Source organism: Marmota monax, unplaced genomic scaffold, assembly GCF_021218885.2.
Source record: "Marmota monax isolate L192 unplaced genomic scaffold, Marmota_monax_Labrador192_F-V1.1 WCK01_AAM20220418_F8-fsc00196, whole genome shotgun sequence".
NCBI lineage: Eukaryota > Metazoa > Chordata > Mammalia > Rodentia > Sciuridae > Marmota > Marmota monax.
Window position 1 is genome coordinate 968,304 of NW_026694390.1, and position 15,172 is coordinate 983,475.

Below are 15,172 nucleotides of genomic sequence, written 5' to 3' on the forward strand. Positions count from 1 at the left end.
AGCAGGTGGCGCCCCAAACCACTTTCCTATCTCACAGTCCACTGCTTGTCTCAGACCTGTGGGGTCCCCTTTCCCCGGCCAGGTCACGGGCGGGAGACGGAGAAGCCAAGGTCTCAGGTGGTCAGCTTCGTGGGCTAAGCGTACTAGACTCCACCGAGTGAAGAGCAGCCTGGAAATCTGAAGCCCATCTGCCTCTGCCCCCCACAACTCCCAGCCCAACCCTGCCCTTGCGGCGCTGGCTATAGACAGATTGGCTTTATTCATGGACACACGGGGGGGGGGGCGGCCGCGCCTGCCCGCCCGGGACACGCTCACACGGTGGGGTGGGGGACTTTCCATGCCACAATCACAACACATGACGCCCGCGCTCGGACCGGGCCGGCTGGGGGAGGGGGCATGGCACAGCCTGGCTCCTGGTTTTGGTTTAAAAAAAAAAAAAAAAAGTTCTTGGTGTGATGTGGGAGTAGGGTGGGGTGCTCTGGGGCTGCCCGGAGGTCCCTCGGAGAGCCTCTTTCAGGGTGGGAGAGGAGCGGTCGCTTTCCTATTTTTGTTTAAAAATACATAAAACATGCGACATCCACGCAGACACCAGACGGGAGGGGCAGGAAGGGGCAACACTGGTGAGGAGAGACTCTCAGCCACAGCTGCAGCCCCAGCCCCAGCCGGGTTCACGCCCCAGGGTTGGACGCGGGCAGGTAGGACAGACAGACAGACACAAACACAGGCTCTGAGAGGGCTCCTCAGAGCAGAAGGAAGATCTCGTGTTTTGGGGGACGGGGTAGAGGGACAGCCCTGGTTCTGGGGGGCGGGCAGGGACAAGGAAAGAATTGTGCTGCTGGTGGGGGGCCGTTCTGGACCCTTACGCCTCTGGCTCATACTCCTGATATTCCTCCTGCATCAGAGAGTTGGGGGTGGAGTAGAGAAGAGCAAATGGGAGAAGGGGTTGGAGACCAAGTGGCCAAACTTTGGCCCCCAGATCCCCACCCCTCGAGGAGGAACAATGCATGCGCCTCCCCCTGGCCAAGGGAGGAACCCCAAGTAGGGGATAACTGGGTAGTCCTAGGCAGGGGTTGCCTGGAGCTCAATGCTAGGCCCCATCTGACCTCCCCTCCCTGCTCCCACCTCCTGCAGCCTGGGTTCTAAAAGAGGCAAAGGCTGAAGCCCCCTGGCCCAACCTTATCATGCCAGTAACCACCCACCCCAGTTAGGGATGGCAGCAATCATCCTGGATGCCCAAGGCCCCGCCTGACCCTATCACCCCCTCACCTGAGGTGGTTCCTCATAATTCTCCCCCTCTGGCTCCGTCAGGGGCTCAATCAGCGGCTCCTCAGCAGCTTCTTGGGCCACTTCCTCTGGCTGAGGGCAGAAAAGGGTAGGGCTGGTGAGGGCAGCCAGGAGACCCCTAAAATCCTATGCTGGAAGAATGGGGAAGGCTACGTGGGGTTGGCAGTGCAAGGAGAATTTTTAATTAAATTGTTTATTTGGAGCAACTTAGAAGTAGGGTGGAGGTGTGAAGGGTGAAATCCCTTCAAATCATGGCTTGAAGCTGAGAGTGTGGAGGGGGTGCTAGACTCTCTGCACCCCTCCCTCCAGCACTTGGCAGCCTCTTCCATATCTATCATTTGGACTGGGTGGGGTAGGGGGATAGACAGCACACCAAGTCACCCATTTATCCCTAGCTCCTTTGTGTCTGGCTCTGAGCCAGATGGGGAACTCAGACAGAACCCTGGAGACTCCCCTCCAGGGTGGAAGGGAGATGGAGACTCAGGGACAGGGCTAAGTAGGGGCTCTGAGCCATTCCCCTGCCACCTTCCATCATCCCTCCCCCAGGGCCAAGCGCGGCCTGATTTCTTCGCTGTTGCTATTTTAAGATAAGCTGGAAGCAACAGCTCATGGTGTTGCTTGGATGTGTGAGCTAAGACTCTCCCCTCCCCCCTGCATCTGCTGCCCAGATGGGCACAGACCAGCGGGAATGCATGTGGGGGGCTGCTAGGCACATGGCTGGCCTCCTGCAGGTGAGTACATGTATGTGCACACACAACAACTGAGGGAACCTGCGTGGCTTTACAAAACCCTATGTGGGCTAGCACACAGCTGGGACCCTCAGTTGGCCCTGAGATGTTGGCACTCTAATTGCTCTAGCACTATCTAGGTGGCTTCACTCCTTTCTAGTACCTGTTTAGGTGGACCCTGTGGGTATATGAGGTTTTAGATCCTGACCTGGCTTATTCTTCCTATTGTAGAGATGGGTATACCAAGGCCCAGGAGGTAGGGAAATGTTAGTTTGCCCCAAGTTACCCAGCTCTGACCAGAAAGAATCCAGGTGAAAACTACAGTGTTAAAAATACCAGGGCTGGGGATATCCTCAGTTGGTAGAGTGCTTGCCTCACATGCACAAGGCCCTGGGTTCTATCCCAATCAGCACACACACAAAAGAAAGAGAGAGAGAGAGAGAGAGAGAGAGAGAGAGAGAGAGAGAGAGAGAGGGAGAAAGAAAGAGCCAGCTTGAGCACATTGTTTGGAAACAACCAAAATGTGTAACAAACAGCAGAATGGACATGTACACTGTGGTCCAATCACACAGTGGAATAGTACACAACAAGAATGAAGAATGAGCCAGGCATGGTGGCACACGCCTGTAATCCCAGTGGCTTGGGAGGCTAAGGCAGAAGGATCTTGTGTTCAAAGCCAGCCTCAGCAACATCGAGGCACTGAGCAACTCAGTGAGGCTCTGTGTCTAAATAAAATACAAAATAGGGCTGGGGATGTGGCTCAGTGGTTGAGTGACCCTGAGTTCAATCCCTGGTACCTGCCTCCCTCAAAAAAAAAAAAAAAGAATGAATGAAGAATGACGGCACCTCTAAGAGCAGGGCTAGATCTCAAGAACTTCTCGTTGAATGAAAGAAGCCAGATACAGAAGAGCATGCACTTTATGATACTGAAGTGGAGTTTAAAAACACCACAACTAATTTGTGGTGACAGAAGTCAGGAAGTGTGAACCCCTGGAGGGGGTTAGGTAGGGCCAGGACTGGGGTAAGATAAGTGAGGTGCATAGGGTGAGTGTTAGGGAGGCACTCGCTCCCAGAATCCTGCAAAGGAGACCCTATGTGTGAGTGCCCCCACACCTCCCTTGCCTCACCCTAGTCTCGGCCGTAGGGGTAGGGACTTGGAAGGGAGCACAATAGGAGGGGCTGGGGGTGCTGATATTCTGTGTCTTGAGCTGGCTGCTGATCATTATGGGGACATTCCTTTTCTGAAAATTTCATGGAGTTGCGTGTATGTTGTTCTTCAATAAAAAGTCATTTAAGGGCTGGGGGTTTAGCTCAGTGGTAGAGCATATGTGTTCAGCATTAGTGAGGCCCTGGTTTTGATCCCCTGTAACCCCCGCCCCAGTCACATAAAAACACATCCCAGCCTGGCCTCACTAGCGATTTGGAATTAGACAAGTCATTTCACCTCTAATCACAGCAGCCTGGGGTGGGAAGGAGGATGCCGTGTGCCTTGAAGGAATACGGCGAGGACTTCATGGTCACGTAGGAAAAGCATGTTGGAAGCTGGAGACTCAGAAATGCTGACCCTGAGCTTAAACAGGTTCCCCCACCCCAGGGAGCCTCAAAGAGCTGCTGTTTGGATCATGACCCTGATCTTCACCTCCCTGAGAAAGCAGCCTTGATGTGTCCACAGGCACCAGTGGGAGAAAGGTGGCTGGAGAGATGATTCTGTGCAAAGACCTTTCACAAAAAGCCTAGAGGCCAACAGGTCAGGCCCCCATCTGCCTCTCTCTGCACCTCAGCACCCAGCACACACCCTGGTCCTGGGCCAGCACCTGAGCGTATCCTCCCAACCACCTCATAAAGGAAGTGGGCAGGAACTGGGATGTTGGGCAAGTCCCTTCACCTTTCTGAGTCTCAGTTCCTCCAGCTATAAAATGGGCTAGTTTGGTACCTTCCTCAAAGGGACATGGTGAAGATTTGGTAAGTCACTCCGTGTTAATGTCTAGTGATCAATGAATGGGAGCAATTAGTGCTAACATAATTATTGGAAATGGGACATGAGTTCCCATTTACAGATGGTAAATGCAGAAAAAGAACTTGAAACTTGAACTTCTGAGCTAAGACCCAGACTTCTAACAAAGGAAGGAACCAACTGTGCAAAATGTCTGGAGTCGGGGGTGTATGGGGTCTCCCCAGCCCGATGGGTATGGTCACAGAATACATACTGATCACCCAGCCCAACATTGAACAAAGAGCCCGACGCCTACAGCCACGGATACACAGGGACACCCACAGGAGGGATGTAGGTATACACGTGGTTAGGACCACAGGGCACACTGTCATGGGCACACTTCTCTGCACACCTGTGATGCCATGATCTCCTGCAGGTAGACAGCCACTGTTTACCTGACCATGACTGGGCACTTGCTATATGGAAGCCAGGCTCTCTTTATCTCAATGGTTCTCAAAGTGTGGTCCTTAAAACTGTAGCATCAGCATCAAGGGCAAATTCTCAGGCCCCACCTCAGATCTACTGAACCAGAAATTCTAGAGATGGGGCCAACCCTATGTATTTTCATCTGGCCTCCTATGATTCTGTGCATGTTTGAGTTTAAGAATCTCTGATCTATATTATCCCAAATTTACCTAAGAGTACTATTGGGTTTGTTTTCCATGTTGCAGGCAGATAATGAGGCTCAGAGATATGATAGGACCCATCCAGGGCCACAGAGCCTGGAAGTAGTGGATCTGGGATTTGAACCCAGTTCCACGGGGCTCAGGAGCTCACCACTCTTTCCTTATGGGGTGTCTTAATGAAGTCTTCTGTCTCCATTCATACACGAGTAGCCACCACCACTCTACTGAGGAAGCATATGTGCACAAATGTGTGACAGACAGGTCATACCACTCTGACGCCATCATGGCTCACACTTGCCTCACTGCTTCTATCTGCCTGAAATATAATTCCTGCACATCTTCTTTCTCCTCCCTTGGGTGCCAGCTCAAACGTCATCTTCTCAGAGATATTGAGAAGATATCTTCCCTCCTCAAGTAGCCCTCTCTTCTCTTGATTCTATATCATCACCCACATCATCTTTTCTTTTTCCTTGTGGAGGTACTGGGGATTTAACCAGGGTCAATTTACCATGAGCTACATCCATTATTTCAAGACAGGTTCTCACTAAGTTGCTTAGGGCCTCACTAGGTTGCTGAGGCTGGCCTTGAACTTGTGATCCTTCTATCTCAGCCTGCTGAACTGTTGGGATTACAGGCATGTGCCATCCATGTTGTCTTTTCTTCATAGCACTTATCCTGTCTGAAATCACCTTATTTATGGACTTGGGTTTTACTGTCTTCTCCTGCTACAACATCAGCTGCACAAATGGAGGAACCCTTTCACATGGGAACCTCTAGAACAATTCCATGGATTTTTGTTCCATGAAAAGAAATGAATGAACAGTCAGTGGCCCAGGCAGATGTAGCCAGAAGTGGTCTGGATCACACTGGCAAGCAGGGGACACCCAGCCAGCTACATCCATGGATGCAATGCACCCATGTAGACCTTCGGACTTCATTCCTAGCTGAGCCTAGTGTAGTCTTACAGAACAGGAGACAAAGACACTTGTTCCCCAGGTTAGCAGGGGCAAAGGGGAACGTGGTGGCGGGTTTATTTGTGTGCCTTGTGTGTGTGAGAGAGAAAGAGAAAGAGAGAGAGGGGGGCGGGGGGAGGGAGGATCACTCACCTTCAGGTCCGTGGGGAACTCCTCCTTCTTCACCAGGCCTGTGGCTGCTGCGATGTTCCCAGCCCCAGAGAACACAGCTCCTCCCAGATGTGATGCCTGCTCCTTGGTTTTCTCAGCCACTGGAGCAGGGAGGGGGTGAGGAAGGGATTTGGGGGCCAGGGTGAAGGAGGCATAGATGTCCCCACACAATATCCCAGGGCATGCCCTTCCCAGGGAGCACCCCTCACAGAAGCTTTGGGAGTCCCCTTCTGCCCTCTGTACCCCAGCCAGATCACAGGCTGGGTGAGGGAAGGGGCTGTGCCAGAGCTGGATGGGTACCTGAGGCCACACCTTGTACTACCCCCTCTCGGGTCTTGCTTCCTGCAGGGAGGAAAAAGAACACATTTAAGGAGTCTCAATGAGAAAACAGAAGCCAGCAGAGCACATGGTGGACAGGGGGACCCAGGTGATAGAGAGTACCTCCATCCCACTATTTGCTTTCTTGGGTCCCCATTTCCCCCATGCTAACCACACTGAGCCCTCCATACCTACTTTCTCAGGTTTCCCAGTCCCACCTCACTTCCACCACCTTCCCAGGGGATGTTGGTTGAGTGCCAGCACTGTGGAAAGCATGTGACTTGCACCCTTTCATGCATTACTCTCCCTAGCCCTGGGAGGGGGACGCTGTTGTCCCTATTTCACAAGATGGGAACGAATTTAGTCAGGGCCCTGTAACCAATAAGTGACTGAGTCCTATGGGCCTTTCTGACTCTAAAACTCCTGCTACCCACTCTGTTCTGTAAATATTTTAGCCCAGGATGGAGGCAGGTGGAGCTGGGGGACTATGAGTTTTGAAAAGTGTCCCTGGTACCCCTGATGTAAGACTGCTCATGTTCCACTGCCTCCAACTCCATTTCTTCTAGACTCTTTCTTCCTATCAAGGGTCAAAGCCCTCCTTCTGGCCAAAATGGGGAGTCTTAGGCGCAGGGTGGTTCTAAAGGTAATATGCATATTGTGACTGGCCGTGCCTTCCCAGGAGGGCAGCAACTTGGTCACATCAAAATAGGGGGTGGGCACTGGGAAAGGTAAGAAGGCCTGATCTGCTGCAAGGGTCCTACAGGGAGAGAGTGGGGTGTGTTTCATGCTGAGAATTTAGCAACCCAGACAACCACTGATAAATTCAGAAATGGGCATCTGGGCAGGCTGAGGCATGTGGGGAGAGAAGCAGGGGTCCACATGGGAAGACGGGTTCTCAGGGCTAAGGTCCTCTGGAATCAGGAGATGCAGAGCATGGGCTACATGCCCACCCCTCATTCCTCCCACAAGTGCCTGGTTTGCACATGCTCTGAGCCAGGCAGTGGGCTAGCGGCTCACTGTCTGAGGAAGTAAGAGAAGAGCATGTTCAATTTCTCAACCTCAAGTAGTGGTGAGAGGGTCTCCAGCCTCCAGGGGTTGTGTGAAGTGGGAGGGGACACTACCTGGACCTTGAGAAATGACTGAACAGGTGGATATTCAGGAAGGAGATTGGAGAGAGTGATCCAGGCTCAGGGAACCATGCAGGCAAGACTCAGGGAGGCATGATTTAGTCCTCATGCTAGGAGCAATGGGTATGGTGAGAGGCAAAGCTGGAAAGGTAAACTGAGGCAGGATAATGAAGAGCATTGGGATGCCAGGTGCCAGGGAGCTGAGCTGAGGCTTTAATGTGTGAGGACTGGGCTTCATGGGGGGCTTCTGGGCAGGGGGAGGAACAGAAGTTACCAATCTAAGAAGAAGGGCAGCATGGCTTGGGGGGATGTCTATTTGCAGAGAGAATAGTGCGAGGGGTCAATAGGAGTGAAAGGACTGGGGAAGAGGCAGAAGGGAGGCCAGAGCTCAAGCCTTTTCCTTGTCTCCGTCGCCACTGCCACACTCATTTGGTGGCTACCCTACTTCTTAGTGGGCTTCCCTGTAATTTGTTCCATCCCCAGGGGCCTGAGAGGCCTTTCTAATCTGAAGTCAGATCATGTCAGTCTCTTGCTTACAATCTCTCCCCACACTTACAATTAACCACCAGGCCACCTCCCCAGGCCTTTTTAATATTTTATTTAGAGACAGAGTCTCTAAATAAAAGTTGCTTAGGGGCTCATTGCTGAGGCTGGCTTTGAACTCATAATGTTCCTGCCTCAGCCTCCTGAGCCACTGGGATTACAGGCGTGCTCCAAGATGCACGGTGTCTTGGTCCTCTTTGAACTGACTCTCATCCACAAACTTGACCTTATCTCCTATCACTGCTTCCTGCCCTTGGCTTTCCAGACCATCCCACTTGCCTTTTCTGTCTCCCCTGTTCTCCACTTGGCTCTTTATTATGAAGGGCTCAGCTCAAATGTCATCTCCTCTTTTTATCTTATCCAAAAAATGAACCTAACCAGGTGTGTGGTAGCACATGTGTATAATCCCAGCTACTTGGGAGGCTGAGGCAAGAGGATAGCAAGTTTGAGGCTGGCCTTTGTAATTTAGCAAGACCTTGTCTCAAAAAATTGAAAGGGTCGGGGTGAAGTTCAATGATAGAATGCCCTTGGGTTCAATCTAGTACTGAAAGAAGAAAAAAATTCCCCATTTCTGCCTTTGGATATCAAAAATTCCACTACTGAAATGCTCTTTATCCCCATCAAGAGATAATAAATCCCCAGCATCCACACAATGCCTGTCACATAGTAGGTGGTCACTAAATAGTTTTAAGATTAGCACAATCCAAATCTGCCATGACCTTGGGCAAATTATCAACCCCTTTGAGCCTGAACAGGGGATAATTATACCTGCTTCCCACAAGCAAGTCCTGAATCACCATATGGGCTAAGAAAATCAGCAAACATCAATTTCCAGCCTTTCCTCTCTTTATGCAAATGACTCTAAAGCTCCTTTTACACTTAGGGTGAAGATTTTAAGCACTTGGCCTTTTTCCTGACTCCATCTGGCAGCTGCAAGGAGGGTGGACAGGTGGAGAGATGGCAATGGTGAACCCATAGGCACTGGGAAGCAGGGGGAGCCTGGAGAGCAACTTGGCCCTGGAGGCAGGTGGAGACAGCCCATACTAATACAGGAAGGAGAGTCCAAAGAGGAGGGATGGGGCTTCCCAGTCTATCAAAGTAGGTTCAAACCCCAGCTTCAGGTTTTACCAGTTCTGTGACCTTGGGCAAGATAATTAGATAGCCGGGAGCCCCAGTTTCCCCATCAGTGGAATGGGCTGGGAGTGTTAAATGAGGTATAGGGTCTTATGTTATTTCACACAGTGCTTGGCCTAGAGTAGGGGTTCAACACCAGGTAGCTTGTTATCAATAACAAACAAGAATAAGAAAAAGGAGGCTCTCTGCTTTCTCTGATTTAATCACTGCATTGGCCCCCTGGATTTTCAGCTGAATCCTCGCTTCATCACACGGCACTCCCTGACTCCATTGGTCTGTCACTGACCCAGGCTTCAATGGGCAAGCTGTGTCCCCAGTGACCCCTGCTGACCCGCCCCATCTGCTGACTCATATTCCTCTGCCCAGAACCCCTACTCCCTCCGAGGACTCTGTCCTCCTCCCCTTGGGGGACACCCGAAACCCCGCCCCTCGCCCACCGACGTAGAGGACTCCCTCCTTGGTCTTCTCTGCTGCTTCGGTGACCCCCTGCTTGGTTTTCTCGGCTGCGGCCACGACGCCCTCCTTGGCCATGGACAGGCCCTTCATGAACACGTCCATCCTGGCGGCCTGGGGAGGACGAACACACAGGAACCGGTGCTCTGGCTCCGCATCCTCACTCCAGCCCCTCCCAAGGGACGTAGGTGTCCCCTCCTCTCCCTCCCTGAGACCAGGGCGCCCTTCTGGTCCCGTATCCTCTCCCACTTCGTCCCAGTCCCCCGTGCGAGGCCTCAGGGCCTCGGTGAGTCCTAGCGTCCTTGAAACCCGGGGACGCGGGAGGGGCCACCGCCTCGGTTATCCGGAGCCCTGCAAGCTGCAGCCCCGCGGAACCGGGATGCTGCGCTCGGCGGCGCGAAGACTCGGGACCTGCCTATACACACAAGACAGTGAGTGACACGGTCACATGCACACAAACATACCACGGACACGCTCACGTGCACATTCAGGACATGTAGATGCTCAAACGCGCACGGACCCCCCGCACACACGGTCGCGGACGCATGTCCACACGGCCACCCAGACAGTTTCAGAGAAGACCCGTCCCCCAGGGTACGTCCACACCAGCCCACCGGTGACCGCCGCACGATCTCCATTTTCCACCCCGTTCCCCATCTCCAGCCCCAGTGAAGAGTCCATCCTTCCTCATCCCACCCGAGGCTCCTCTCCATTCCCGTTCCACTCCCCGGCGCGCGGCCGCCTCACCTGGTTGCGGGGCCCGGGCTGGGGTTGGAGCGGCGGCTGCGGCGGCTGCTGCTAGCAGACGCGGGGGCTCGGCTAGGCCGGGCTGGGGTGGGCTCGGGGCCAGTGGGGGTTCTGGCCGTGATCAGGAGCTACAGTCACGGACCCTGAGCAGGGGCGCAGCGGTGCCCGGGTCTTGGGTGCGTTGCCACCACGGGTGCTCCTAGCGCCCTGCTAGCTCGCGCGCTCCGGCTCCGGCGCTGCGGCAGCTCTGAGCTCAGCGCCCCCCACCGGCGGCCGCGCCGCCCCCTCGGCCTGACTGACAGGGGGCGGGGAGGGTGACATCTCCGCGGAGCCAACGAGCCTCCAGGGACCGGCCTCTGACGCGCCGCTGGGGAACCAGGGTCGTGAGATTCGTGTAGTGTTTTAGGGGTGAGGGAGGAGGGACAATGCGGCGTGCTAAGAGTAGGGAAGAAATAATGCGGTTGGCTTTGAGGTGCAACTGGGTGCTGATCCTAGTTGTGCTTGTTATTTAGCTATGGGATCTTGGGCTGCTTAGTTTTTTTTCTGTAAAATACGGTGGTTAATTCAAAGTATGCTTATTGAGCACTGAGGCAGGGGTGCAGGTTCGAGGGTGGCCACAGGAGGAAAGGAAAACATGATCCCCTCTGTATGTATACGTGCTTGCGCAGATGGGAGGCAGAATGGAAAATAGATGCTTCTGCATCAACTCTTAAACCAAACAAAATCATTTCACAGCTTGTGAGACGTGTTACGAAAATAATAAAATAGTGGCCTAACAGAGTGACCAGAGGAGGAGTGCTTGAGACAGAGTCGTCGGGGAAAGCCTCTGCAAGAAGTTGCATTAGAGCAGAGACCCCAGAGAAACAGCCAGGCCAAAGTGGGTGAAGGCAAGATCTATAGAGAGGGATCTGCAAGTGCAAAGGCACTGAGGTAAGACCTGCTTTGGAACCAGAACGGAGAATGAGAACGTTAAGATTGCTTTTTATGGTGGGGATTGTAAAAGTGGTCATAGAATGCCACAGTAGTCCTCAGTCAGTGCAATGATAGAATTATTTCTAAGAAAATATAGGACTCTCAAGGAAAGGGACTCTGACAGTTTAGGGGGTTCAGGAAAGGCAGCAAAGAGGAGGCAATGTCTGAGTTGGGACCCTAAAGATGAGAAGACAAGGAAGGAAGGGAATTCTAGGCTATGAATATGACATGGCCAAACATACTGTGGCCAGAAATGCAGGGTATATAAGAGGCAGATGATGGGGTTTGGGGGTGGGGATGTTCACAGGACTCTGGTAGGACTGCAAGTTGGCACAGGGTTTTGGAAGACAATTTGGCAATGTTTACCCAAAGCCTAAGTGCATGTTCCTTTTGAGCCAATAGCTCCCCTTCCAGGAATTTATCCTGTGGATCTCTACTCACAAAGTGCACACAGATTTTTGTGCAGGGATGTTCACAGTTTATTGTAGCAAAAGAAAAAAAAACTGGAAAGAATATAAGTGCCCATCTGTAGAGGACTGGCTATTTAATTGGGGTTCAATCACCCAGTGAGATGCTATGCTATGGTTAGAAAGGATGAGCTAGACCCATGTGTATTGATATGGGAATGTGTCAAAATATGGTGTTAGGTGAGAGAAGCAGGATGCTAAACAGGTGTTGAAGAAGCCAAATAAAAATATAATTTTCTACGTCTCAGAATATAATCATATATTAATATATAAGTATATATTGGTATATACACATATACTTATCCCATACTATACATTATACACAGGCACCGTATATACACATACATACATATAGTTGACCCACTGTGTCCAGAGATTTCCCATTTCAGATTCAAACAATTATGGAACGGGGAACTGGGTTTGTGGCTCAGTGGTAGAGCACTTGCCTAGCACATGTGAGGCACTGGGTTGTATCCTCAGCACCACATAAAAATAAATAAAATAAAGGTATTGTGTCCACCTACAACTAAAAAAAATTTAAAAAAATATGGAACAAAAATGATTAGTAAAAAATTGCATCTGTATTAAACACAACGGACATTTTTCTTGTCATTATTCCCTAAACAATACAGTGTGACCACGATTTATGTAGCATTTACATTGTACTGGGTGTTATGAGTAATCTGGTGATGATTTAGAGAGCATGGGAGGATAGTGTAGGTTATATGCAAGTGCTTTGTCATTTTATAGGTCTTGAGCATCTGCTGATTTTGGTATCTACAGAGGGTCCTGGAACCAATCGCCTGCTCAGACCCCCCGACACACACGGGTGCAGACGCATGTCCACACCGCCACCCAGACGGTTTCAGAGAAGAAGACCTGTCCCCCAGGGTACGTCACACCAGCCCACCAGTGCCCCCCTCACTGCCGCACGATCTCCATTCTCCACTCCCTTCCCCATCTCCAGCCCCAGTGAAGAGTCCATCCTTCCTCATCCCACCCGAGGCTCTGAAGAACTAATCTGCAAAGTCTTCCAAAAAAAAAAAAAAAAAAAAAACAAAAAAACAGTAGTTGCCTCTGGGAAGTGTGACTGAGAGGGCTCGAGGAGGGGAACTTTTAAATTTTACCACCTTTCATCTTTGGGCTGTTTTATTCTTTTGCCTTGGAGAGTATTTACCTGTATGATTTTTAAAACTGGCGTGGTAGAAAGCTGGAGTTATTTTTGGCTTTAAGGGAAATTGGATTTTTTCACTTCCGATGTTTGGGGGTGCCCTACCTTAGGAAGCAGGGACTACTTCCCCCTCTGAGGACTGACAATGCCAGATACCTGCTTTCCCAGTCTTCCCTTAGCCCAGACACATGGCTGACACGCAGCCTTCGACCTATCACCCTGGATGGAACCTGAGGCTGGTGCCAGGAAGAAGCACAGAAATTGGCCAGTCTATTCTGATGAGAGGAGGTGGTGTTGGTGGTAGCAGCTTCTGCTGGGAACCATGGGAATCAGTGACAACTGGCTCCCCAAATTCCTGAAGCTTTAACCATTGGTTCCTTGAGCCAGACCAAGCCAAATTATTAGAGTACTGCATCTGGAGTCATATTGGCAGAGAGGTGGGAGCTGTCGCCATGGGAGGCATGGCGATTGTCGGGGGTCTATGGAAAGTGAAAAGAGGAGAGGCCCCCACACAACAGAACCCTGTGGCACTGCAGCCCTAAGGGTGGCCAGAGGCAGAGGAAGCCGGGAAGAGACTGAGAAGTGCAGTGACACAGGCAGAAGAAGTAAAGAGTGACAGCTCAGAGCCTAGGATCTGGAGGTCAGCAGAGAGGACAAAGGAGATGATTCAGCTTTGGATTGACAGCAGGTAGGCTGCTGGGGAGCTTAACAGCAGCACAGGGAGTTACAGAGTCCACAGAGGGAAGGGACACCAAGGGAAAGCCTCTAGGAGAGAGTGACATTCAACGCTGGGATTTGAAAGAGAAGGATCTTACAAGTGGTGCAGAGAGTTCCCAGCGGAGGATCTGGGGAAGTCCAGAGGGCGGAGGGAACGAGAAGAGGTTAGATTCCAAATCAGGTAGGAAGTTTGGTTGCTGGTGCAGAAGCTTAAACAAGGCAGACAGGCATTCCTTCACTTAAAAAAGCCCAGGGGTAGGCAGTCCACAGTGATGTGGCGGCTTCACAGTCATAGGAACCCAGGCTCCTTCTACCCTTCTGATGCAGCCTTATTATGTGAATTTCATCCTCAGGGTCACTTCATGGTTGCTGTGGCTCCGAAATCATCAGCATGACTGTGTGGAAAGCAGGAAGAAGGGAAGATGGATACAAATGAGTATTTCCTGAGGAGTTTTCTCAAGTCAACAACTTCTACTTCTGTCCCCTGGCTAACCGGAGCTGCAGGGAGGCCAGAAGAGGGTGGCCGTTTAGCTGGGCACATGACTTCCAAGAATATAATTGTGAAAAAGGGAGAATGTCTACAGTGAACCACTAGCATCTCTGCCACTGTCTCTTTTTCCCTTATTTTTGGAAATTTCAAACCTAGAGAAACATTGAAGGAATAGTAAATAAAACCTATAGAAAAGTTGCGCCACAAGTATAATAACTACCCCAAACATACTTTGCCTAGATTCACCAATTGTTAACGTTTGCCACCTTTTTCTATCTCTTCATATGTACAGTCCCAAGAAGGGGTCCTGGATACTACGTTGTCACTTTCTAGCACGACAGATTCCCCATGCCACACATCATTAGGGCGCCGGATGGCAAAGGTCAGTCTTCCGGGCCTCTCTTGGTCAGGCCCTTTGCTTGTGAGTTCTCAAGGACGTCTCATTGTTCCTGTTCTCTCTCTCCCTGGAAAATGGCCCTGTGCATCCTTCTCTTTCCTCTCTCCTTCCTGAGGGTGTTCTAAGGAGAATGACTATTGAAGCTTTGGGAGGCAAGAAGAGGGGCAGGATGTGGGGAAGGGCTTGGGAGAAAATCCCAGCTGGAAGAGCAGGAGCAGAGAGCTCTCAGAAGAGAATCGCAGGGATCCTGGCCCTGCCTGGCTTCTGTCAACTGTCTGTGCCTTTGTGACTCTGTGTATGGTGCTTGACTGTGGGATTAAAAATGTATCAACATTCCTGCTGTCCAGAGACCTCAGGATGGGCAGGAAGACGGCAGGCAGGCAGACTGGCACCCTGCAGGGTAGGAAGGATGGGAAGCTCAGAACAGGGAGGAGCATGGATGATGTTTATTGAGCATCTACTGTGTGCCAGGTGCTCCATCCGTGACATCAGTAAGCACTGAAAGCAATCCTTCCAAGCAGGCATGGTCATCTCCATTTTACAGATGGGGGAACTGACATGCAGAGTGGGGAGGCCACTGGCATTTGTTCTTTTCAATCAGTTTTTCCTGAGTGCCCACAAGGTGGGCACTGGTATAGGAAAGTCAGCAGGAAAAAACAAACAAACAAAAAAAAAAATGAAGTCCTTTCTCTTCTGGAACTTAACCTTGTTTTAGAATGGACAGATAATTAACAAATGAATTAGAACCACATGAGACCATTGGGAGCTAGGCACAGTGGCACATGCCAGTAATCCCAGGTACCAGAGAGACTGAGGTAGGAGGGTTGCAAGTTCAAGGTCAGCCTGGGGAACTCAGCAAAACTCTGTCTCAAAATAAATGT

General features: G+C 51.2%; 1 protein-coding gene across 2 annotated transcripts; it reads right to left on the reverse strand.

The window, feature by feature from the left end:
* Positions 1-423: 423 nt before the first annotated feature.
* Positions 424-10,333, reverse strand: Sncb (synuclein beta). Of its 2 annotated transcripts, none has more exons than XM_058586615.1 (6): positions 10,078-10,333; positions 9,315-9,444; positions 6,068-6,097; positions 5,738-5,856; positions 1,267-1,356; positions 424-892 (listed from the first exon to the last, which is right to left on the reverse strand). In XM_058586615.1, exons 2-6 carry the CDS (start codon positions 9,433-9,435, stop codon positions 860-862), a joined length of 393 nt encoding a protein of 130 aa, XP_058442598.1. In that variant the 5' UTR covers positions 9,436-9,444; positions 10,078-10,333; the 3' UTR covers positions 424-859. The 2 variants fall into 2 exon arrangements, with proteins under 2 accessions (XP_058442598.1, XP_046324038.1); XM_046468082.2 differs by having other exon boundaries at positions 6,056-6,097; positions 10,078-10,330.
* Between the last annotated feature and the right edge of the window lie 4,839 nt (positions 10,334-15,172).

What these genes read in the sequence shown, in the direction of transcription:
- Sncb (XM_046468082.2), bottom strand. Translation starts at nt 9,435, where the DNA reads ATGGACGTGTTCATGAAGGGCCTGTCCATGGCCAAGGAGGGCGTCGTG. An exon ending in AGTACAAGGTGTGGCCTCAG is followed by an intron (nt 5,857 to 6,055) that starts GTACCCATCCAG and finishes TCCCTGCTCCAG; the next exon opens with TGGCTGAGAAAACCAAGGAG. An exon ending in AGTTCCCCACGGACCTGAAG is followed by an intron (nt 1,357 to 5,737) that starts GTGAGTGATCCT and finishes TTCTGCCCTCAG; the next exon opens with CCAGAGGAAGTGGCCCAAGA.